This window comes from Trichosurus vulpecula, chromosome 4, assembly GCF_011100635.1.
Source record: "Trichosurus vulpecula isolate mTriVul1 chromosome 4, mTriVul1.pri, whole genome shotgun sequence".
Lineage (NCBI taxonomy): Eukaryota > Metazoa > Chordata > Mammalia > Diprotodontia > Phalangeridae > Trichosurus > Trichosurus vulpecula.
Window position 1 is genome coordinate 15362634 of NC_050576.1, and position 23536 is coordinate 15386169.

Consider the following 23536-nt stretch of genomic DNA (forward strand, 5'->3'; position numbering starts at 1 on the left):
CAAGTCCCACCCAAATAATCACATAGACCCCTTGAACAATGGTGCTAGTCTGCTAGATCAGGGAAATGGTAAATAAATAGCATACTGAGATTTTGGCAAGGCCATTTAGGAAGTCAACATGTTATCATGGTGGGCAAAGAAGAGAGCATTGGGTGTGAGCTGGGGCTCTGTCTTGGGCCTCTTCATTCTCTATGCTCTTTCTTTCTTTTGATTATTTCATCAATCATCCTGGATTCAGCTAGTTTCTCTGTAGAAATGACTTCCAAATCTACATAGCCAGACCTCATCTCTCTCCTGAGCTTCAGTCCAACTTCTTCAACTGCCTGCTGGCCATCTCTACCTGGGTATCCCATAGGATGTACTTGGGGTTTCATTTGTCCAGGGAATTTCTAAGTAAAAAAACCTTTCTGGCCAATGTAGATTGCACCAAATCTGCAGTTAAGGAGTTTTAGAGGGTTTCCCAAAGCCCTGAAAAATAAAGTGACTTGTCCTGGGTTACACAGCTAGTTAGTTGTTAGAGGCTGAGCTTGAACCGAGGTCTTCTAGGAGACAGGGAAAGAGACAGCAGGAAGACAGAGACAGAGAGCTAGAGGGTCATCAATAATGCGGTCGAGGAATACAGCCGGTGGTCAAGCATCAAAGCCGTACTCACCTCAACTAGACTTTTGACTGAATTGGATCTTAGGAGAAGAGGGCTGACAGAAGTTGTCTTAAACAAGATTCAGCACAAAGTGGGGTCACTCTGTAGGAATGTTTGGGCCCAATGAGTGGAACAGCAGAATTGTGATTCAATTAACCATGCTAATGATGGGCACTTTAACAATACTATGAGGTTCCCAAAGCTCATTACATAGTTTATTTCCTTTGGCCCTCATGACCCTGTGGGGTAGGTACTGCAGGAAGGATCATGTCTACTCTTCAAATGTTTTAGACAAGGGTTTAAAGTGTCTAATGCATCCCAGCAATTGTGCTTGGCCTGAGGGATACAAAGACCAAAAAAAAATGAAAAATATGGGTTCAGCCCTCAAGGAGCTTACATTCCCTTTAGAGGACACAGAATGTTTACAGATAAATAGAAAGTAATCTGTGGAGTAGGGGTGGTATAGGAAGAGAGCAGACAGAGGAAATTAGACATTTTAGGGTGAGTAGAGCTAATAACACTTCTGAGAACACTCAGATGAATATAGTAGCAAGATCTCTGGGTCTGGAGTTGAAAGATCTGTTGTTTGTTACATGTGTCGCTTTGGGCAAGTCTCCCATGCGTACAAGCCTCTCCCTCCTTGCTTTCACCTCCTGGCTTCCTTCAGATCTCAGCTTAGACCCCACCTTCTCCAACAAGCCTTTCCTAATCTCCCTTCCAGCTATGGCCTTCCCTCTATTGATTACCTGATTTGTCACTTCTATAGTTTGTATGTAATTGTTTGTATGCTATTTCTCCATTAGACTGGAAGTTCCTTGAGAGCAGAGATGATTATCTTTTGCCTCTCTTTGTATCCCCAGAACTGAGCACAAGTGCCTGGCACATAGCTGATGTTTAAAAATAGTTGTTGACTGATGGACAGACATTAGATAATTTAAAAGGTTTGGGGTCCCCTTTTCTAGTCTTGAGAGTAGAGAATCACCATTCATTGTATGACAGGAGAACAGAAGTCATTCTTAACAAATTGAATAATTTAATTTGTCCCTAATTGTTGCAACAATTGGGCTAGCAGTTATTGTGAGGGTGAAACACTAACACAAACCCAACAACAAGAACGCCACCATCACAGGTTCTTTTGATCTGCTTTACTAAGGAAAGTAGCATTAAGGGGTTAACAATCTTACTTTAATCCAACATATACATATAAACTCACTTAGTTCAGGAGGAAAAGCCAGCAACCTAAACTTCAGAGCAAGTACAAACAAATTACAAGCATACACAATATAAACAGACCAGATCGCAATTCATAGTTATTAAAAAACCATCAACATGTCAGTTCACAAGTTGGGGAGATCTTAACAACGGCTGGCCCAGAGTCATGTGCCACTCCTCCAGTGACTCAAAGTCCCAAGCAAAAAGTTCTGTTCTCTCTTTTTATACATTCTTTAGACATCAACAACATCTGAGTGACCAGAACTTTGATGCATGCTATTGACTCTGGTCTTAGCAACTCCCCTTAGGGTCCTGCGGGCTCCCTGCCTCTCTCAAACTAGCTAACTAGTTTGCTAACCAGCCTGGGGCTTTGCACCTAGTAAGACTCAATCAAAGACACTTAAATAGTTTAGCATTCTAAAACAGTAAAAAAGTCCCACATTAATTACCAAAGACTAATGGAAAATAGAAATCCATGAGTTCTTTTAGAAAATAACTATAAAGACTGCTATTGCTTTTTGGTGGGGCTTGAGATTTCATCAGTGTCAAGAACACTTAGCCAGGAATTTCCCTGCCAATGGACATCAATAGAGGGCATCTCATCTATAGCTGAATTCTGAGAGCACAGGCCAGGGCAATGAGAAATGAACTGTCCTACCCAGGGTCATACAGCCAGTGTGAGTCAGGGACAGGACTTGAACCCGGCTCTTCCTGCCTTTGAGGATGGGTCTCTAGCTACTACACCACACTTTCTTTATAAATTTCATTATATTAACAACAACGGAAATGGTTACTTTTCAGGCTGGCCCAGCATTTCTTCTTCTACTGACTTGAAGCTGACCACAGCATTCTCTTTAGGAACAGTCTCCTCTGAAAGGAAAAAAAAATAGACATTTTGGTTCAACAATTAATGAGGTGGGGAAGATACCTTCAGGCTGCTGAATGGATTACAAGGCTATGAATGAGGGAAGAATATCTTAATGTAATCTACATATTAGTGAATTCCCAACATCTTTGGGAAAAAAAAAAAGCTAAATGAAGGCCTTTGGCATCTTGGATAAACCTTCTGTGGAGGATTAATGGGAGGTTAGGGACAAGAATGAAGGACAGCTGGGTTCGTACATTAAATTTGTACCTAAAGAGCCTCTGATACATATTGACTTGTGACCCTGAGAAAGTACTTTTATCTCTCACTGTCACCCCCAACTCTTAAGCCTCTAAATTTCAGAACATTTGCTGATCTGCACTGGTGGGGGGACTTTTTTAAAGGAGAGGTTCTTCACCTCTCTCTCAAATAAAAGGAACAAGAATCAAGTATAATGAGAATGTATTGGAAGGTTTGTGGTGGGCTTCAGTGTAGAAATATTTGTGAGAGCACAGATTCAATGAAGGACTGAAGCAGGGGAGAAAAATGATATGATATTTGAACCCCAGTCTTCTTGAGTTCAGGCCAGCTCTCTGTTCACTATATCGGTGGTCTCCAAAGTGAGGTCTGGGGACTGACCCCAGGAAGTTCATGATGCTACTTGGATTGTGGGAAAATTATGATGATGGTGATGGTGGTGGTGATGGTGGAGATGGTGATGGTGATGAAGGTGGTGATGGTAATGGTGATGGTGGTGATAGTGGTGATGGTGGTAGTGATGATGATGATGGTGGTGGTGATGGTGAAGATGGTGATGGTGATCGTGACTAACATTTGTATGGCACTTTAAGGTTGGCAAAGTGCTTTATTTAATTCGTATCCCACTGTCCCAGAAATACTCAGGTGTATATCTAGTCTCATACATGATCACAGAGCCCTCATCCTGGAATGCTCCTCCACCTCGACCATTCCTTCTGTTGGGCAAGTTTGCAATCTCCTTACACTGAAGACCAATTGTCCCTCAGGGCAGTTATAACCTGGCTTTTATCCAGGGTCCTGCAATGGGATATGAGCAAGGACCACTGGGAAAGCCTCTGCCCCACCCCTCCCAATATGTGCACCCATTGTCCCATATCACTTCATGCCTGTGAACAGTGCTCTTCCCCTCTCTCCCATCCGCTTAACTGGCCTCCCTCCCTTCAGTCTGGCCCTCAATCCATTCCAACCTCTACACAATCGTCAAAATGGTTTCTCGATGGTGCCAGCCTAACCAGGTCACTTCTTGACTCAATAAACGCCAGTGATTTCCCTAGTGATTCTAGGATCAGATATTATTTCATATTTGCCTCATCCTTTTCCATTTAAATTTTCTCTAATTCTATAGGATGCATACTAATTACCATGGTAATGCATATATTAATTAATTGAATTAAATTCGAGTGATGATAATGTGATTATATAGATTGGGTGAAACTTAAGTCTGGTGGACTGCTGTTGTCTCAAATCATTGTTGATTTCATGCACCAATCAATTAGAACAAAACAAAATAAGCCCTTAATTAATCTGAAAGCTAGGTGCAGCTAGATGGTGCAGTGAGTAGAGCACCAGCCCTGGAGTCAGGAGGACCTGAGTTTAAATCCAACCTCAGACACATTTACTAGCTGTATGACCTTGAGCAAGTCACTTAACCCCAATTGCCCTGCCCCAAAATAAATAAATAAATTTGAAAGCTGGTGGGAATGGAGGTCAAATGTGGGTCACACACTTTTATGCCTGCCTGTGCTATTAGGTGCTGCAGAACTTCTGGGGAGGGACAGAGGACAATGGATGGAGGCAATGAGGGATGGTTTCTTGGAGGTGGGGCTGGAGTTGAGCCCAGAAGACTGTGAAGGTTTTAAATAAGGAGAGGAGCTAGGCAGAGAGATCTGGAAAATGGCACAGTGTCGGTAAAGGCACATGGTGTGTTTGAAAAAAGAAGAGGGGCCCGTTGGGCAGGAATGGAAATCTGAGTAAGGAAAGCTTGAGTCACAGGAAATCCCAGTATCCTAGAGTCTCAGAGTTGGAAGGGACCCCAGAGGCCATCTATCTGATCCTAACACATTCCTGCAAAAGAGCCCCTAATACCCACTACAATCGATTAGACAAAAGGTGATCCAGCCAATGCTCCAAGAACTCCAGTGAGGACGGGGAAACCACTGCCTCTCAAGGCAATCCATTTCACAGTTTTCTTTACATCAACCTACATTTCCATCTTTTCAACTGAGGTTGAATTAAGGCTAAATGAGTGAATAGAATCAGTGCTAGGGAGAACTTTGATGCTAGGTGAAAGTGTCTGGCCCTTATTTTCTAAACATGGAGAGTCAACACATAATTAACAGGGGCAGAGTAGATTAAGCAATCAACTCATTAGCATTTACTAAGGGCCTGGGCAGGGGGGATGCACAAAGGAAAGTGAAGCAGCTCGGGCCTTCAAGGATCTGATTATCGAGGCTACACAAAATGTGTTTCCACATATGTTAAATGCAGAATAAATACAATGGGTTTGGTGGGGCATAGTAAGTCACTACCAGCCACAAAGGGGTGCCACAGGGGATAGAGCACCAGGCCTGGAGTCAGGAAAACCTGAGTTCAAATCCAGGCTCAGACACTTACTAGCTGTATGTCCCTGGACAAGTCATTTAACCCCCTTTGCCTCAGTTTCCTCATCTGTAAAATGAGCTAGAGAAGGAAATGACAAACTACTCCAATATCTCTGCCAAGAAAACCCCAAATGGGTCACAGAGAGTCGGACACGATTGAAATGACTGAGCAAAAGTAAGTCACTAGCAGTTGTGAGGGTCCAAGAAAGCTTTCCGGCAGGTGGTACTGTAACTGGACCTTGAAAGAAACCAGGGTGCCTAAGAGGCAGAAAAAGCACAGGATCTAGAGGTGGGTCAGAAGATCTGAGCCCAAATCTGCTGCTTAGACACGCGACCAGACCTCTTTGGGCATCAGGTTTCTCATCTGAAAAATGAATCACTTAAACCCCTCTTAGCCTGAAAACTTCTGAACTGGGGCTTAAACATCAACTTTGACCACTTTAAAATTCTCTTTCTGAGCCAACAAGGGGATATTTTTATTTTTGTTCTCACCAAAGGTATATGACCAAAAAGAGAAAAATCCCAGAGAATATCTGGGATCTATGAGATCTCAGGAGCTGTGAGCTCGGGCGTTCCTGCCCTCCTCCTCTGGGTGTCTGATTGCTCCAGGGGTTTGCTAAACCAAACCAAAGAGCTGGGAGAACAGGCCCACTATCCCAGCATTTCCTATCCACAAAGAGAATGGCCTGTGTTCATCTTGCTATCAGGATTTCGACAGTATGTAATGCTATTAATTTTTATAATCTCCCTAATCCGTTCATAATACCCTTTCCATTCTTTTATTACGAAGACCTCTGTCAACACTGCAATTACCATCAGAGTCTGTCCAGGCAAGTCTTTGAAACTTATTTTAAAGAGCTTCTTTAAGTCCACCAAATTCCTGGAAGATAACAGATGGAGAGAAAAATGGTGTCACCAGTTCTTCACACCATGACTTCTCTCTGCATCTCTTCCTGACTAGTGCCATGCCTTGGCACAATTGTGTGACATAGGAAAGTCATTAACATCTTCCCACAAAGACTCCAAAACAGCAGATAGGTTCTTCCTAACTGAAATCCCCCCACCACATTTTGTTGTCATGGAACCTTTTTTTAAATGAGGACATTCCCAGGCTAACGATAGATGAAACAGAAACTAGTGGGGGTGGTGCCAAGGGCATGTCCCATCAGTTACCAAATGAATGGAACTGCTTTGGTCCCAGTAGGGACTTAGAGATGGAGGGATTCTTCAAGATCATCCAACTGAACTTTGGCTTTTTACAGTTGAGGAAACTGAGGTACCCAGATTGCTTAAGTGATCTGGCCCTATTTAGAGCAAGTGAAATCCAGAACTTGAACAAGGTGCTTTAGAGTCCAAATCTAAAACTCTTTTCAGGACAGCAAGTGTATAGTAGGCCTTCTCTATGAAGAGTCGCTTCTTCTTGTAGCTTTATGCCATCCCAACAGAATGTAAGTTCCTTGAGGGCAGGGACTGTTTAATGTTTATCTTTGCATCCTCAATATCTAGTACAGTGCCTGCACATGATAGGTGTGCATCCCCAATATCTAGTACAGTGACTGCACATGATAGGTGTACATCCCCAATATCTGGTACAGTGCCTGCACACGATAGGTGTGCATGTTGTCTTCCAAATGAAAACGTAAGTAGAACCATGTTTTTGCTTTTCTTTGAATCCCCAGCACTTAACACAGTGTCTAGAACTAAGTGTTTAATAAATGCTTGTCAACTGACTGACTTAATGACAGCAAGACTGAGCTCAAAAGTATGTTGCCACTATGCATGTAGATGGAGATTCTCTTCCCAATTCTGGGCTTAAATTCACAAAGTCATATTGCTTCCTACCTATTGACACACGTTTACTAAAATGTTTTCTTACAGTGATAATAATAGCCAATATGTCCAAAGAATTAAAAAAATAGTATTTTTTTTACCATCTAAACTGTCACGGTAGTAGAGAGACTTCACGACTAGATGTCTAAACAAAGATATGTCTTCTAGCATCACTTCCGCTGCTTCAATATTAACTGGATTGTTTAGTATTGGATTAGAAAGCATAGCCTGGAGGAAGACATACAGAGCAGGTAGAAGATTTTATAAGTAAGCCTTTTTTTTCCCTCAATGCATAAATACATCATCTACCAGGGTCGGGGGAGGGAGTGGAATGGGAATGGATCAGCCTTAATTTAATCCTGATAAATCCATGAACCAAATAGTAAAAGAAAAACAAGTTCCTCTCCTACCATGTTCTGTAAAATTACTGTGGATTACTTGGGAAATGGATTGAATTGGGCTGGGCCACAGAAATCACAGAATCATTTTGGAGTTGGTGGCCATCTAGTCTAACCCGTACTTGACTGAGAATCCCTTCTACAGCCTACCTGTCAAGTGACCATTCATTCTCCAGTAAGGAGAACCCACTTTTTCTGAAGGTAGCCCATTTTACTTTGGGACAGCTTTGATTATTAGGAAATGGTTTTGTTTTCTGAGATCAGTGAACCTCATGCTTAAAGTGGCCTCTTTGTACCTTCCACCCATTATTTCTGGTTCTGTGCTCTGAGGCCAAGCAGAAAAAGTTAATCCTCTTCTTAATTCTCTTCTTCTGCCAGATTTTATATTTAATGTGTCTACATTGTATATGAGGATACAACCATGCTAAAAAAATTGATAAAACTTTATTATTCAAATGAAAGTTTTAAATTGACAAGATGAAGCTTTACTCTAACCACAGTGTGATTCTATGGATCTTAACATACTTAGCCTCAGTTTTCACATCTGTAAAATGAGGGAGCTAGGCCTAATGACATCTCAGGTTCATTTTGATCCTAGATTTGAGAGTCTGTGACCCTGTGAACAATTATTCTATTTGCTCCATCTTCCATCCTGCTATTGGATTTCACCAAGACTTAAGGAATATGTTTTGTGTGCCAGCTACACAATGTGATAGACTGTTGAGTTCAAAGACAAAACAATGTTCTGACTCTCAAGGGGCTTATATTCTATGGCCTTTTAAGGCTTAAATCCCCTTCCAAAGCCTATTTGACTGATTCTGTTGCAGAGCTTTTGGGCAAATCAAATGAATGCCTGGCAGCCTTAACAGAACTCATCAGTTCAATGAGGCCATGGGCTGTTTTTTCCATCATAAAGAAAATGGTCTTTGGGGGCCCCAAAGGCAAATATTTATTCTAAAAATCAGAAGTGTATATGGCATGTATTTTAACATGCAAAAGTGTACAGAGAAAATGTGGTCATCGTGGAAGCTATTGAAAAAGCATAGTGTAGACAGGGGCTCCATTAACCCCTGACAGGAGCTGTATAAATAATGACAGTATTTCTCTGATTAAAATCAGCATCTGGCTTTCCAAAAGCAAGGGAAAAATTATCTTCTAGGAGCTCTTCTGCTGTCATTAGTGTGTTCCTATCTGGAAAATGGATTCAGATGGGTTCCAATGGGCACCTCATCATTGCTTAAATAAAGGTTTTGAGTAGACCGGAGCATATCTTTCAAAGTGGGTGGGAAACAGATGAACCTTGTCTCCAAGAGATCGGTTTGGGGTATTTGTCTTTTTCAAAAGAAGCAGGGGAGGGAGGGAGGGAGAGCAGCAGCCATCTGACATGGAGAGACACATCTGGTAAAGTTTATTTGGCATTCTTCTAGCTATCCCCTTTTCCGAAGACCCCTAACTGCCCCCTCCCAGTTATAACCTAGACATCAACCATTAAGTAATGATACTTAATGATGAAAAAATGGTAGCAAAATTCAATATTAGAAGAAGTATCAGTTACAGATGTGTCCTGCTATAATTCCCTACGGCTTCTTGAAAAGAAGGGAGTTCCGTCTATAAGTTGACTCTATATTGATACCTAGAAACAAAGTGACAGAATTTTGAGGGAGGGAATATCTAGGAGTACAGAAGGTACTGATATATATCTGATATATGGAGGTATAATTAAATCAACAAGACAAGATTTGCTCTAACAGAGTTAAATGTCATAAATTTATGTGAACTTGGAATCTGTTCTCTGGACGTGGCTTAAGCAGGCTGTTTCTCTGGCATTACATATGAGCAAAGGGGAGTTGGTTCAGCAAAATGGGCCAGCAAGGGAGTAAGGGGGAATGGTGAGTCAACTCAGCCAACTAGCTGAAAGTGCTTAAAAATATGTTTAGTGATACTTGAAAAAAACTTGAAAATTACAATGAAGATGCTGTTAAAGACTTGTCAGGAAGATGCTGAGTGCGAATTATTTTTTTCCAAAGAAAAAATATGATGGATCATAGAGCAAGAGCTGGAAGGGCTCTTAGAGGTCATGTGACCTTGGGCAAATCACTTAACTGCCCGGAAACTCAGTTTCTTCATCTCAGTTTGTTAATGATCCTATGATCTAATCCAAATCCCTCACTTCGCTGATGAGGAACAATGACTTAAAAAAATATATCCTCTTACAAGGGGGAAAGCAGCTTAGTGGATAGAGTGCCAGGCCCGGAGTCAGGAAGACCCAAGCTCTAATCCAGCCTCAGACACGTACTAGCTGTGTGACCCTGGGCAAGTCACTTTCCCCTGTTGGCCTCAGTCCAGTCTCTCTGCCAGGAAAAGCCCAAATGGGGTCACAAAGAGTCTGACATAACTGAAATGGCCAAACAACAAGAACTGAAGTGACCAACAGTGGACAATAATTGTACCTGGCATTTAGAGAGGCCTTTAAGGTTTAGATAATGGGGTCATAGGATCGCCCAGCTCAAAGAAGCCTTAGCAAACATCTAGTAGAACCCCTCTCATTTTACAAATAGGGAAACAAAGGGACTAATAATACCTTAATCATGTTTGCTAGAGCATCAACCCTGGTGTCAGGAACACCTGGTTTGAAAGTGTGCCTCTGACAATGGCTATCTGAATGACCTTGGAGCAGTCACTTACTCTGTGCCCCATGTTCATCACTTCTAAACTAAGAGGGTCAGACTAGATCATAAGATCACAGATTAATGGAGGTGGAAGGGATCTCAGAGGCCAACGAGTCCAGCTCCCTCATTTTCGTAGATGTAGAAACCAAGGATAAGAGAGAGTGAGTGATTTTCCCAAGGCCACACAACTTCGTTATGTCCAAGTTCCCTTGCAATCCTCAGTTTATATCTATGATCCATGCTTTTATTCCCCTTTGGGAAAAATTAACATATTCATCATTTTCCTAAAAAGTCTTAAAATATTTTCATCGTTGTTTTCAAGTTAATTGATGGCCTAATAATTCAATTCAATAAACATTTATATTAAGGCCTTAGTTGGTTCCTGGAAGTGTGCTAGGCACTAGAAATAAAAAAAGGTCCCTGCCTTCAAGGAGCTTGCCTTCTTTTGGATATAGCATGTTCACAGGTAAGTCAATATATAATACACGCAAAATAAATACCAAGTGATTTTTTAGGGCAGGGACTTCTTCTAGTTCTAGCAATCTGGAGTCTTTCTGGAGGCCCTCGTAGCATAGGTAGTGATAGGAAGATGCTATCTATGCTGATCCAGTATTCTCATTACCACCAATACCCCAATGGTCAATGAATGGCTTCCTCCTCCCATGTTGTCCACGTAGACTCAAGGCCCAACTCTGTGGTCTGATGACAGATTTTTTAATGATTTAATTATCCTATTTTTATACTTTAGGTGACTAGTGAGATGAAAATTTCAAAAGTTACAGGAAAAATTATCTTAGTTTTTTCTTACCTGAATAGAAAGCAAGATGCTACTTAGGGTATAGTTACTATTCCAAAGATCAGGGTCATCTAGAAAATCTATACATGGTCGGCCAGACTGGGGGTCAACTGTTTGAAAAACAAACAAAAGAAAGTGTCAACATTCAATACAAATGCATTTATTAAACAGCTACTAGATACTAGAGGTTCAAATAAAAACCCCAAACACTTCCTCCTCTCAAGCAGCTGCCAGGTTGCCCAGGGAGAAACATACATCTAGGAGCACACACATGTCGAATATAAGGTGTTTAGGAAACTGCCCAGGGATCAGGGAAGGCTCCATGTGCAAGGGGGAGCTTGGACTCCATCCTGAAAGCAGAGAGGGATTCTGTGAGGCTGAGATAAAGAGAGAGCTAGTGCAACAGCAAAGAGATGGGAGATGGACAAAGGCCATTTTGGCTGAGCCATCGAATGTAGGGAAGGGAGCAATGCATACTGAGATTGGAAAGGTAGGATGGGGTCATGTTGGGAAGGACTGGAAAAGCCAAACAGAGTGTGTACCCAGAGATAAGAAGGAGCCCCTTAAATTAGTTGGTGGAGTAAGGGAGTGACCTGGCGGAATTTTCACTTAAAGACAATCACTTTGCACCTGTGTAGAAAGTAGGTTGAAATGAAAATTGAAATGGAAAGTAAATGAAATTTTGCAGTAAAGAGCCTAATTAGGAGTCTGTGACAATAATTTAGATGAGAGGTACTAAGGACTAGACTTAGTCTAGTATAAAAGGGAAGGATTTGAAAAGACAAGAAGTACATGGTGCCAATGGAACAATGCCAAGGGCAGAGGACTTGCTTGATACTCACCCATCTGCATCTTACCATTGGGGTGAAAGGGAATAGTACTAAATGCCACAACTGGAGGGACAGTGTTGTAGTTCACCGAAAACTTCATTAACAGAGGGAATGTAAATCCTGGGATAAAAAAATAAAAGTTACACCATGGGGCTTAATTGAGTTATAAAGGTTGTTTCTCCAATGAAAGAGTGGAATGATTCTGTCCTCCCACTGCCCCCTTTGTGGACCTTTCATGAAAAATAGTCCCCAAAAGACACAGAATGAAACATAGTAGGCCCAGAAGAGGGAAAATCAACAGGGCAATTTTATTACAACTGGGTTCAACTTCATATACACTTAGAAGAATAGCACATTACCAAAACTCTTATATGACCTTTTTTTGTTCTTCACCGTATATTGAAATGTTCATGTTTGTTAATGATTAAATTCATAGTTCAAAAGAAAAAATTGACAATTTTTTGAAAATAGCTCAAACTATGAAAAAGAATCAACAACTGCATGGGACTTTTGCTCACCAAGATGGCTAAAAAGTGTCCTCTGCCTTAGATGGGATTTACAGTTTTGAGATTTTTTTTGAAAAAATAACGAGTAAAGACGAGATGTCTCCAGCCTCTAAATTGTGTTCAAATGACATGAGTGTTCATCAGAAAGCTTTTAGAATTTTCTCATGCATCTTAAAATTCCGGTGAACAATCTCTGATGAATGCAATCAGAGATCTACATGACAAGAAAAGGGGGTGGGGGTAGGGGATTGGGAAGGTTAATCATTGCGATCATTGCAAGAGCAATAGATGGCCATTGAACAGCACTTCTGGTCCATTATTGCTCATGCATCATCAAAAGATGGAATGAAAGTCATCCGCCATGTTGGGGAGACAGCTATGAGTGAAGCAATCACACAGGATAGATAGTAAGGCATGGCTGCATTTTGATTTTCATTCTTTTTATTTTTTTGCAGGGGGCAGGGAAGGCAAGGCAATTGGGGTTAAGTGATTTGCCCAAGGTCACACAGCTGAGTATGAGTGAGTATGTCATGTGTCTGAGGCCAGATTTGAACTCAGGTCTTCCTGACTCCAGGGCCAGTGCACTACTCACTGCACCACCTAGATGCCACTTGATTTTCATTCTTGGAGGAAACATCTGCAGTGATGACATAATAGATGTTTTGAAGTATTATAAGTATTTTCTAATTTTACAGCATCCTACTGTTTATTATGTAGTGGTGCCTCTTGAACCTCATTTACACTTTTCTTGGGATTTGGGGTGACTTGGGTATATGCTGCTCTGCATACACAGAAGTGTAGCTACATGGTCTGCTCCGTGAGGGCAGGGACTTGGTCTTACCTTGATGATGTTGCTCCCTTGGGTGCCCACTGAGGCATGCTGCTCACAATGGATGCTTAATAAAATGTGTCCCATTAACATACTATTGGCAGAACTGTGGGGTGATCTAATTTTTCTGGTTATCCATTTGGAACTATGTAAGATAATTGATTAAATTGTCCACACCAGTGGACCTAGCAAAGGCTACCACCAGACTTGCAGCATGAGAAATCAAGGACAGAAACAAAGAGCCAACATATACCCAAATATTCATAGTAGAATTCTTTGTGTTAGGAAAGGGTGGGGGGAATGGGTGCCTGTCAATCGAGCAATGACTGAAAAGGAAAACTATGGCATATGAATGAAATGGAACGCTATTGTGCAGAGAAAACTGACAGATAAGAGAAATTCTGAGAAACTCAAAGATTTTTGTGAACTGATACAGAGCTACATAATCAGAACCAATACAAATAATGATAACAGAAAAGATCACTAAAAAGAAATTGAATTCTGAGTAATTGCAAAGCCATTGGCCGTTCCAGAAAACAGAGAGCAAAGCACATGTCCCTGCCCCTCCCCCGCAGCTCCTCACCCCAGAGAGGACAGAAAGATGGGTACAGCACCAGAGGGAGGCACCATGGCCCAGGTTCTTACTTGGATTTCCTATGGGTAGAGAGGAGTTGAGATGATGATGATATAGAAGCAATAAAAGATAGCAATAAAATGTATTTTTAAAATATGTGCTTATTTCTTAATAGGAAATCACAAACCTTCCCAAATCGTATCCTTCAGGCCTTCAATTTCAGCTAGCCATTTGAGTAAATTGTTACTCAGTGGAGTCACAGTTATGCCCTTCGATAAGAAAAAAATAGCGCAATCAGAATAAAAAACCGCAGGTGTTCAAATCTGATAAATGTTTAGGCCCAAGATTTCCTGTTCCTGGTAAAATCGACTCACTAGTGGTGTGACCCTGGGCAAGTTTTCGGGCATTTCTTAGCAGTGGTTTCCCCATCTGTGGAATGGGGGTAACGATCACATCTACCCCAAAGGGTTGTTGAGAGGACCGAATGAGACGACGTAGCTTCAGAGCTTCGCAAAGCTTAAGGCACTATGTAAATGCTAGTCATTATTATTAATTGTCATAGTGATGATAGCTAACATCTCTAGCAGAGCTGACATGCGGGCCAGGCGCTGCGCTAAGCACTTTCCAAAGATTATCCCGTCTGATCCTCACGGTAACCTTTAGAGGTCAGTGCTCTTCTCACCTCCATTTTACAGATGAGCAAACTGAGGCAGAGATGACATGACTTGCCTAGGTAGGGTTTCAACAATCCGGCTAGCCGCTTCTGTGGGGGTGTAAGATCCACCCACAGCCAGCACCCGGAAAGCTGCCAACAGCACAGGTTCTTCTGATCTGCCTTAATAAGGAGAGCAAGGTGAAGGGGTTGACAAGCTTACTTTAATCCAGCATACAGACAGCATTCACTTAGTTCAGGGGAAAAAGCCCGCACCCTGAACTTCAGAACAAATACAAACAAAGTACAAACATCAACAGACAGACCCAATACAATTCATAGTTACCAACATCTAGGTTCAGCCCGGGAGCTCAGAACAAGGGCTGGCCCAGAGTCACACGCCACCACTGCTGTAAGGAGGAGCTCCAAAACACAGACATCGACCCTTTGTTTTTATATCTTTTTCAGCATCAGTCCCTCGGATCCTCACAGAGAGGTGGACTTAAACCCACGTGGTCAAAAAGCCTCTGCTCTCCTCCCAGACTTGTAAACTAGGCCCTCCCTGGAGTCAGCCCCACCTTGGGCCCCACCTTAGTTGCCAATCCACACCCACTAAGGTTTTACACCTAATAGGGGTCTGAGCCTGGGGCTTAGCACCTAGTAAGGCTTACTCAAAGAAAACAAAGGCCATTTTGCTTACCAATACAGGTAGTAGGGATATGAAGCTGGATTTGAACCCAAGTCTTCCTGACTCGGGTCTAGCACGCTATCCACTGCAGCACCAGGCTGTCTCTAAGCGTTTTAAGTCATTGAGGAGTTCACACAAGGCAAGGTTTTACTATTAATAAGAGCTAGTCTTAGAGAGTACTTTAAGGCTTCCAGAGCACTTTTCATATATTGGGTTGTCTGGCCCATAGATTCCTTCATGATAGATCATTGCTCACAAAGGCGCTGAGCGCTTGAACTGGAGCAAGGAGACAGGAGTTCAAATCCTAGTTCCAACACATACCACCCATACGACTTGAGTAACTTACCACTTTCCCTCACTTTTCTCATCTTTCAAATGAAGGTGCCACTTCTATTCCCTACCTCCTAGAGCTGGGACAGGGAAAGCCCTCTGGAAAATTCAAAGTGCAGTGATGTTTGTGTTCTCACACAGTTTAAAACATTTCCTGTTCTTTTTCATCAGAGGGCCAACAAACTCCCACTTGGCACATTAGACTTTGCCACTTTTTGGGTTCTTCTAGCACCATTCTGAGATCAGTCACAATAACAGAATTCCTCAGCCTTAATGGAGGCAGTGCTCTAAATATCAGGTTAGTAGACCATACACCAGCCCCATCCAGGGACAAGATGGCAGTACTTGCTGGTGTCGTCCCATTACAATGGAGGAAGCTGTTTCTGGAGCAGGGAAAGATGGCACTAGACAAAGTACTGAGTTTAGAATCGAGCAATCTGGTTTCATACATCAGAATACCTCTTAGATGGCACCACTTCAGCTCAGTGTCTGGCACAGAGTAAGCTCTTAATAAATGCTAGATACCAAATGACTGATTCATTATCTGAGGGAGCTCATTTCTTTGGGCCTCAGTTTCTTTCTTTGTAAAAGGAAGTGTTGTACTGGAGGTCTTTCCAGCTCTAGTTTATGATTGCCAAGGCCCTTTTTTTCATTCTCACTTCTCTCTGTCTCTGTCTCTCTCTCTGTGTCTCTCTGTGTCTCTGTATCTCTGTCTCTTTCTCTCTCTCTCTCTCTCTCTCTCTCTCTCTCTCTCTCTCTCTCTCTCTTTCTCCTCTCTGTCTCTCTCTCTCTCTGTCTCTCTCTGTCTCTCTCTGTCTCTCTCTCGCTCTCACTCTCGCTCTTCTTCCTCCACAGTTCTTGTCTAAGTCCTGCCGGTGACCATCTTTTGGGTCCAACGGAGTCAAAGTCTTTAAAACTATGGAGTGGCATTTAGGTACAGATGCTAGTATTTAGGTGATCAATATAATAGATGAAATGTTTGAGATCAAGTGCTCAGTGCATTCAGATAAGGCGTAAACACCACACACCTGACTTGAGAGGCAGCAGATTCAGTGGATAGGCCAGCCTTGGAGTCAGGAACACATGGATGGGTTCAAGTCTCACCTCTGACATTAATAGCTGTGTGACTTTGGGTAAGTCACTTAACCTCTCACTTCCCTAAGCTACTCTCTCTAAGACCATAAGTTATAAAGCATGTGCTAATTTGCTTTAGTAGCAAGAGTTTGTTCACTGGCACTTCCCAACACCAAAAAAATCACAAATCTGGTCAAAAATACTCAAATTAAGAAGTCTTTAGAATAGCATAATGAGAATATTAGCATTATAAAGGATCTTAGAGGTCGTGTCATCCAGTCCATGGCTGAATCATTTGTCTCTTCTAAACAACCCTCTGTACCTAAGTCCCCTCATTTGTCAAATTTGGATTGCGCACAGTGAGTAGCGCCGGCCCTGGAGTCAGGAGTACCTGAGTTCAAATCTGGCCTCAGACACTTGACACATTTACTAGCTGTGTGACCTTGGGCAAGTCACTTAACCCCAATTGCCCTGCCTTCCCCCCTGCAAAAAAAATGGATTGCAAGATAATAAAACTAATAATAGCTAATGCTCTATAGTGATTTCTAATTTATGAGCCTTCTCTCATGTGCTTTCATCCAATCTAGATAAGCTATAGGGTTCCTTTAAAATCTAAAATTAAGATGCTGCGAAGTGGTTCTTTACCCTCTGGTGACAGGAAACTCACTGCCTCTTGTGGGAGTCCATTCCATGGCTGAACAGTTCCAACCTATCTTTGTAATTTTGACTTTAAGAGTCTTTCTGCCCACAGGTCTGGCCCTGATTGTGAAAAACCATCCACAGGATCACAGAGTTTGAGCTGAAAGAGCTTGGGAGGCCATGGAGTTAAACCTCCTCATTTTAAAGAGGAGGAAAGGGAAGCCCAGAAAGTTTAAATGATTCGTCTTAGGTCACACAGGCAGCAAGTCCTGGAGCCACAGTTTGAAGTTTGACTTTCTGACTTCTGATCGTGTTCTTCCTTTGTACCATCAAGGCGAGAGGAAAGACGTCAAGATTTTTTAAAAAGTCATCACCATATGCAGCACTGAGCCCCTCCCTCAGCAACATGGCTTCCATTCCCCCTCCCTTTCCCATCCTTCCTACTCACAAATAGGTTTTGTTCTTGGAGCTCCATGAATTCTTTTTCCAGCAACAAATAAGACCTGCAATGCATTGCGGGGCTGCAGGGATGCGGGCACCTGCCCCCACCCAAGCTTGCTCCCAAACTGACGCAAGGGCAGGTGTCCTTCCAAGCGCTTCCCCTAGCTGTCCTACGAGGGCCTTCTCAACGCTCCCAAGGGGAGGAAAGCCTCAGTCGTTCGGGGGCTCACGAAAGCTCTGCTTCTCCTGGGCTCAAGATGGTTATCCCAAGGATGCTTGGGATAGCAAACACTTTGGTGGCTGTGGGCTGTCCTGGCGGTTGGGCTTTATCACCTCCCAATGCAGGTCAGGGGACGATATCCGAGGGACTGCAGCACCTGGCCGGGGGTGTGCCCGCTCACAGGACAGAGAGGAGGGAGCCTCAAGTGTGGGTGCTACTGCTGACAGCAACGCAGGTCATAGGGTGATGATGGATAGTGGCGATAGATGGAGGGCTTGTTGGACCTCTATGAATTGGTGCTGTGGGCGTTGCTGGGGGGAATGGTTGCCCCAGCAACCGCGAGGGGGCGGGACGAGAAGTCTCCGCCTTCTCCAATCGGCGAGGGGGAAAGGCGAGCAGCCCCAGCTCGAAGCCAATAGACCAACGGTCCCACTTTGGAAAGGTGGGGACGATCCAGCTCAGAGGCGGTTGTCCTGACGACTGGTGGACGCGAGCATTATCTGGGCAGTCCCAGCTAGGGAGAGTCCCGTCAGGGTGATTCAGGGACTGCAGAGTCAAAGCGTTCGGACCGCGGATTTAGAACTGGGGGGCTCCGTGCAACCCTAATGGTCCTGGAGCAAAAGCGCCCCTTTTACATAAGAGCCAGCCCGCCAACGGTCGGGCTAAGTGATTCGGAGTTCAAACCCACCGATCCCAAGCCTCAGAACGTTAAAATAGTGGGAAGCGTCCTTAGAAACCCAAACACCCGAACTAAAAACGTAGAACGCAGGAGCAGGAAGGCACCTGAGAGCCCTTGAATGTACGAGCTGGGGGAGGAGAGAGTCTTTAGAAACAGAGAACCCACGCCCTGGGAGGGTCTTAGTATTCTAAGGTAGGAAAAAGAAGGGAGAATAGCCACTGTATAGAGCTGATAACCTGGGAGAGAATTGAGGGGTCAAAGAATCGGAAGTCACAAGAGGATAGAAATCATTGCCAGATATCATTAGATTTCAGAGTACTAACATGTAGGTGGCACATTTGTAGGTAGGGCAAAACCAAGGGTATAACCTACTGTGTGTGTGGCTGAGGGCGGGGCTCAGTGCTGCATATGGCTTTTTAACACGGAAGAAATAAAAGCGCGGGAAGTGACCCAACAACACAGTAGTACAAGGACATGGGAGCAAATCAGAGCTACAGAGGAACTTAGAGACTATCAAGTCCCACTATTTTATAGAAGAGAGAAATGAGGTCTAGAAAGGGTAGTTGCCCCAAATCACCTAGATAGTAAGGAGCAGTATCAGAATTCAAATGCAGGGGAGACACTGTAATGGAGGTGAAGAGGAGGAAGTACACCGTATTTCATTCAATAAATGCTTGTTGATTGACTGACTGTATTTGGAGTCAAAGAACCCAGGATTGAATCCCACCCCCACTACTTACGAACTGTGAGGCAAGCCACAGAGCATTTTGGACTTCATTCTTATGTTTAAGATGAGGGAGTCATATTTAGATGATCACTCAAGTTCCTTCCTGTTCTGAATCTTCTGATTTAGCTCCTCCAAGTCCACTTCTCTTTCCCTAGCTCGATTCCTTTCCTTCTTTGTGTATCAATCAATTCTCTTCCTCATGGTGAAATGAAGGGACTAGATTAGTTGATTTCCAAGGGCCCTTCCCACTCTAGAAACATCCTATGATTTTACAAAATTCCACAATGATTCTCTTACTCAATACTCACATGGAGACACTCCATAAATAAGTTGGTTCTGAAAGTAAAGGTAGTTCAACATCACTGCTTCAAATGAGCCCAGCTTCCCACCCCATTGACACTGCAGTCAAACTAATCCTGACTCATATTCTTTAATAGGTACTATTCCCTCACTGTCATACATACATACGTACACACAATACATATATGTACATATGAGTATGTGTATCTAGGCACACATATACATATATACATATATAAGCCCCTCTCCATTCAATCTAGTAATAATATATTAAGCAAATAATGCATGCAAAAACTATATGGAAGATGGTGGAGTACAGGCAGTAGCCTAGCTGAACTCTCCCAATATTGTCCTCCAAACAACATTCAAATAACTCTTAAAATCAAATTATTGAGCAGCAGAGCCAACAAAAGGTCAGAGTGAGACATCTTTGCATCCTAAGACAATTTAGAGATCTTCATGAAAGGTCTGTGACACTGGGTGGGGACCCACCTGGAGTATGTGCAGAGCCATTCCCCAGTTGATAAATGGTCAAAGGATATGAAGAGGCAGTTTTCAAAAGAAGAACTCAAAGCTATCTATAGTCATATGAAAAAATGCTTTAAAATACTAATGATTACAGTAATACAATGCTGAGGCACTACCTAACACCTATCAGAAATGACAAATGCTGGAGAGGATGAGGGAAAGTAGGTACACAATAAATGCTGGTTTGTCCATTCTGGAGAAAAATTTGGAGCTATGCCCAAAGGGCTATAAAACTGTGCACATCCTTTGACCCAGAAATATTACTTCTAGGTTTATAACCCAAGGAGATCAGGAAAAAAGGACCTATATGTACAAAAATATTTATAGCTGCTTTCTTCGTGGTGGCAAAGAATTGGAAACTGAGAGGATGTCCATCAGTTGGGGAGTGGCTGAACAAGTTGTGGCATATGAAAGTAACAGAGTACTATTGTGCTATGAGACATGACAAAGGGAGTGGTTTCAGGGGAGAAAAAAACATGGCAAGACCTACATGAACTGATGAAAATTGAAGGAGAAGAATAAAAAGATTCTTGTGCACAGTAACAGCAATGTTGTAATAATGATCAACCAGAAAAGACTTGGATATTTTGATCAATATAATGGTCCAAGACAATTCCAATGATGAAAATTGCCATGATGAAAAAATGCTATCTACCTCCAGAGAGAGAATGGATGAACTCTGACTGAAAATTGAAGTACAATTTTCTGGATTTCTTTTTTTGGCAATATACCTAATATGGAAATATGTTTTTCATGATTTCACATGTGTAATTTATATAATTTTTCTTGCCTTCTCAGTGGGTGGGAGTGGGGTAGGTGTAAGGGAGAGAATTTGGAATTCAATTTTAAATGGAAAGAATGTTTAAAATAAACAGTATTTTTTTAAAATGTCTACATGGAATATTTTTTTCCAAAATTTGAATGCAACAAGTCACATTACAAAAAAGAGGGTTGTATGACAAAAGCATGTTTGGTACTCCAAAGAAAGGCCTATAGAAACAATATTTTGTTGGTTGCATCACAGAAAATTCTCTGCAGGGAATAATTCTGGAACTAAATCACTTTCATTGGTTGCTGTCATGTAATGACAGCAATTATTTACTTATCATCTGAAGGCAACAGTTGAATTCAGGGCTGTTGCCACTGTAAGCAAGAAAGCAGTATGGGGAAAGAGAGGAAGTTATGTTGCCAGGCTACATATGTTGCACTGTCAGTATTTTTATTCCTTTTGAGTTCCTTTTAAAAGTGTCATTCCTTTTGCTTTTCTGAACTTTTATGCCATTGTCACTACAAGATAGTTGATCATGAAGTCTTAAGCCCTGGAAAACAGAAGAGTTGCTATTTGCTGTTCTTTTCAATATGACACTCCATCTCTTAACTCCATGCATTTGCATTCACCATCCCATAGGCCTTGAATGTTGCCCCTTCTCACTTCTAAGCCTTCTGGATTTCCTGGTCTTTTTCAACACTCTACTCCAATTTCACTTTCTTCAGGAGATCTCTCCCGATTCCTCCTGCTACTAGTGCCTTCCCTCTCAGATTTCCTTCTAGGGATTTTTAATTTGTATATAACTAGTCATTTATATGTTGTCTCTCCCATTAGAATGTGAGTGAGCTCCTTGAAAAGAGGAGCTGTGTCCTTGCCCTTTCTTTGTAACCTCCTTAATAGCATAGTGCCTGGCACAGAGGAAGACCTTGATAAGTGCTTATTGCATGACAAATGCTCCTCCTCTTAACTATCCCATTTCTGTTAAGGACACCACTATCACCCATATTTGTAGCCTAGGCATAATCCTTTTCTCTTCACCCTCACTCACTCCCTGTATCCACTGGGTTGCCAGGTCTTGTCCCTTAATCTCTACAATATCTCTTCCACCCATCACTCTCTCTCCACTTATACCACAGCTTCCCTGATTCAGTCTCATGATCTTTCACAAATCTCAGACAGTCTAGAAACTGGAACTAAGTTGGTGGTACCCTAAATGGGATTTCTACTTCTACGGATCAGCAAAGGACAAATATACTACTGGAGCAACTGCATTGGGTTGATTTTGACACTGTAGTTATAAGTGGATCCAAAAGACAGAAGGAAAATGCAGCTAAATCAGTGGTTCTTTCATTAACAATAAATATTATTAATGTCTATTATTTTTATAATGCCTAAATTTCTCCCATGGCCCTCCTCTACCCCTCCCAGAGAGTCATCCTAGATAACAAATACTTTTTTTGTTTGTTTTGGAGGGGGGAAGGCAGAGCAATTGGGGTTAAATGACCTGCCCAAGGTCACACAGCTAGTAAGCGTGTCAAGTGTCTGAGGTCCAATTTGAACTCAGGTCCTCCTGACTCCAGGGCCAGTGCTACTCACTGCACCAGCTAGCAGTCCCCAACAAATACATTTTTAAAAGAAAATGAGAAATATAAGGGAAAAATCAGCAAAAGTGGTTGACAGCATTTAAAAAAAGTCTGAAAATATATACAATGTTCCATACCTGTGGACCCCCACCCCTGCAAGAGAATTTGGGCAAGGGGAGTTGTCTTTTCATTAAATCAGAGGTTCTTAACTTCTTTATGTTGCGGACCCCTTCTCGGAGCAATGTTTGAAATTAAGAAAATATAATGCATAAGATTACAAAGGAAACAAATTATTTTGTGACACAGTTATTACAATATTAAAAAGAAAAGTTCACATAACTAAGGTTCAAACTCATAAGCAAAATGAAAGCATCAATGAGTGAACAAATGAATGAAAAACACTTATTGAGAAATTATTATATTCCAGGCCCTGTGCTAAGCATTGGGTGCACAAATACGAAAGTCAGCTAGTCCCTCTTCTGCAGGAATTTATATTCTAATAGGAGAGGACACATAAAGGAGATTGGTGGAGGGAGAAGGTAGTTTGTGTCTGGGAAGGGGAGGAAGGGAGTGGTCACAGGAAGGATGAGTTTGATCAGTTGTAGAGTAACCAACTAATACAACCTTCTCAGACACAAAGGTAGTATTGATTTTCTTATTATGTCCAAAGCAAGTAATGGAAAGGGATGAGGGGATGGGCGGGTACAAGGCATAAAGGCAGATGGTGAGAGTCAGGCAGTCATTAAGCATTTATCAAGTGCCTACTATATGCCAGGCACTAAGTGCTGGGGATACAGAGAAAGGCAAAAGACAGTCCCTGCCCTCAAAGAGCTCACATTCTAATGGAGGAGACAAGGAGCAAACAAATAGATAGAAACAAACTGTACACCAGATAAATAAGAAATAATTAACTGAGGAAAAATACCAAAATTAAGAGGGTTGGGAGAGGTTGCCTACAGAAGATGGGATTTAACAGAGACTCACAGGGAGCTAGGGAAGCTGGGAGGTGGAGGTGAGGAAGAAAAGCATTCCAGGCATGGGAGACAGTCAGAAAAAAAATGCCCAGGGCTCAGATGTAATGCTAGATGCAATGAGAAGAATAATATGGTTAGGGGTTT

The 23536-nt window shown here is 42.3% G+C and overlaps 1 protein-coding gene across 1 annotated transcript in view; it reads right to left on the bottom strand.

Annotated features, from left to right (window-relative positions):
* Window positions 1-18550, bottom strand: part of UBE2U (ubiquitin conjugating enzyme E2 U) — a 60174-nt gene extending 41624 nt beyond the window's left edge. The window contains exons 1-6 of the mRNA XM_036753175.1: window positions 17620-18550; window positions 13976-14057; window positions 11907-11999; window positions 11062-11159; window positions 7288-7414; window positions 2647-2722 (exon numbers count right to left, since the gene is read on the bottom strand). Of these exons, the coding sequence (XP_036609070.1) occupies window positions 2647-2722; window positions 7288-7414; window positions 11062-11159; window positions 11907-11999; window positions 13976-14057; window positions 17620-17685 (542 nt within the window). The 5' untranslated portion in view covers window positions 17686-18550. The remainder of the gene's footprint in view (window positions 1-2646; window positions 2723-7287; window positions 7415-11061; window positions 11160-11906; window positions 12000-13975; window positions 14058-17619) is intronic.
* Window positions 18551-23536: the final 4986 nt, after the last annotated feature.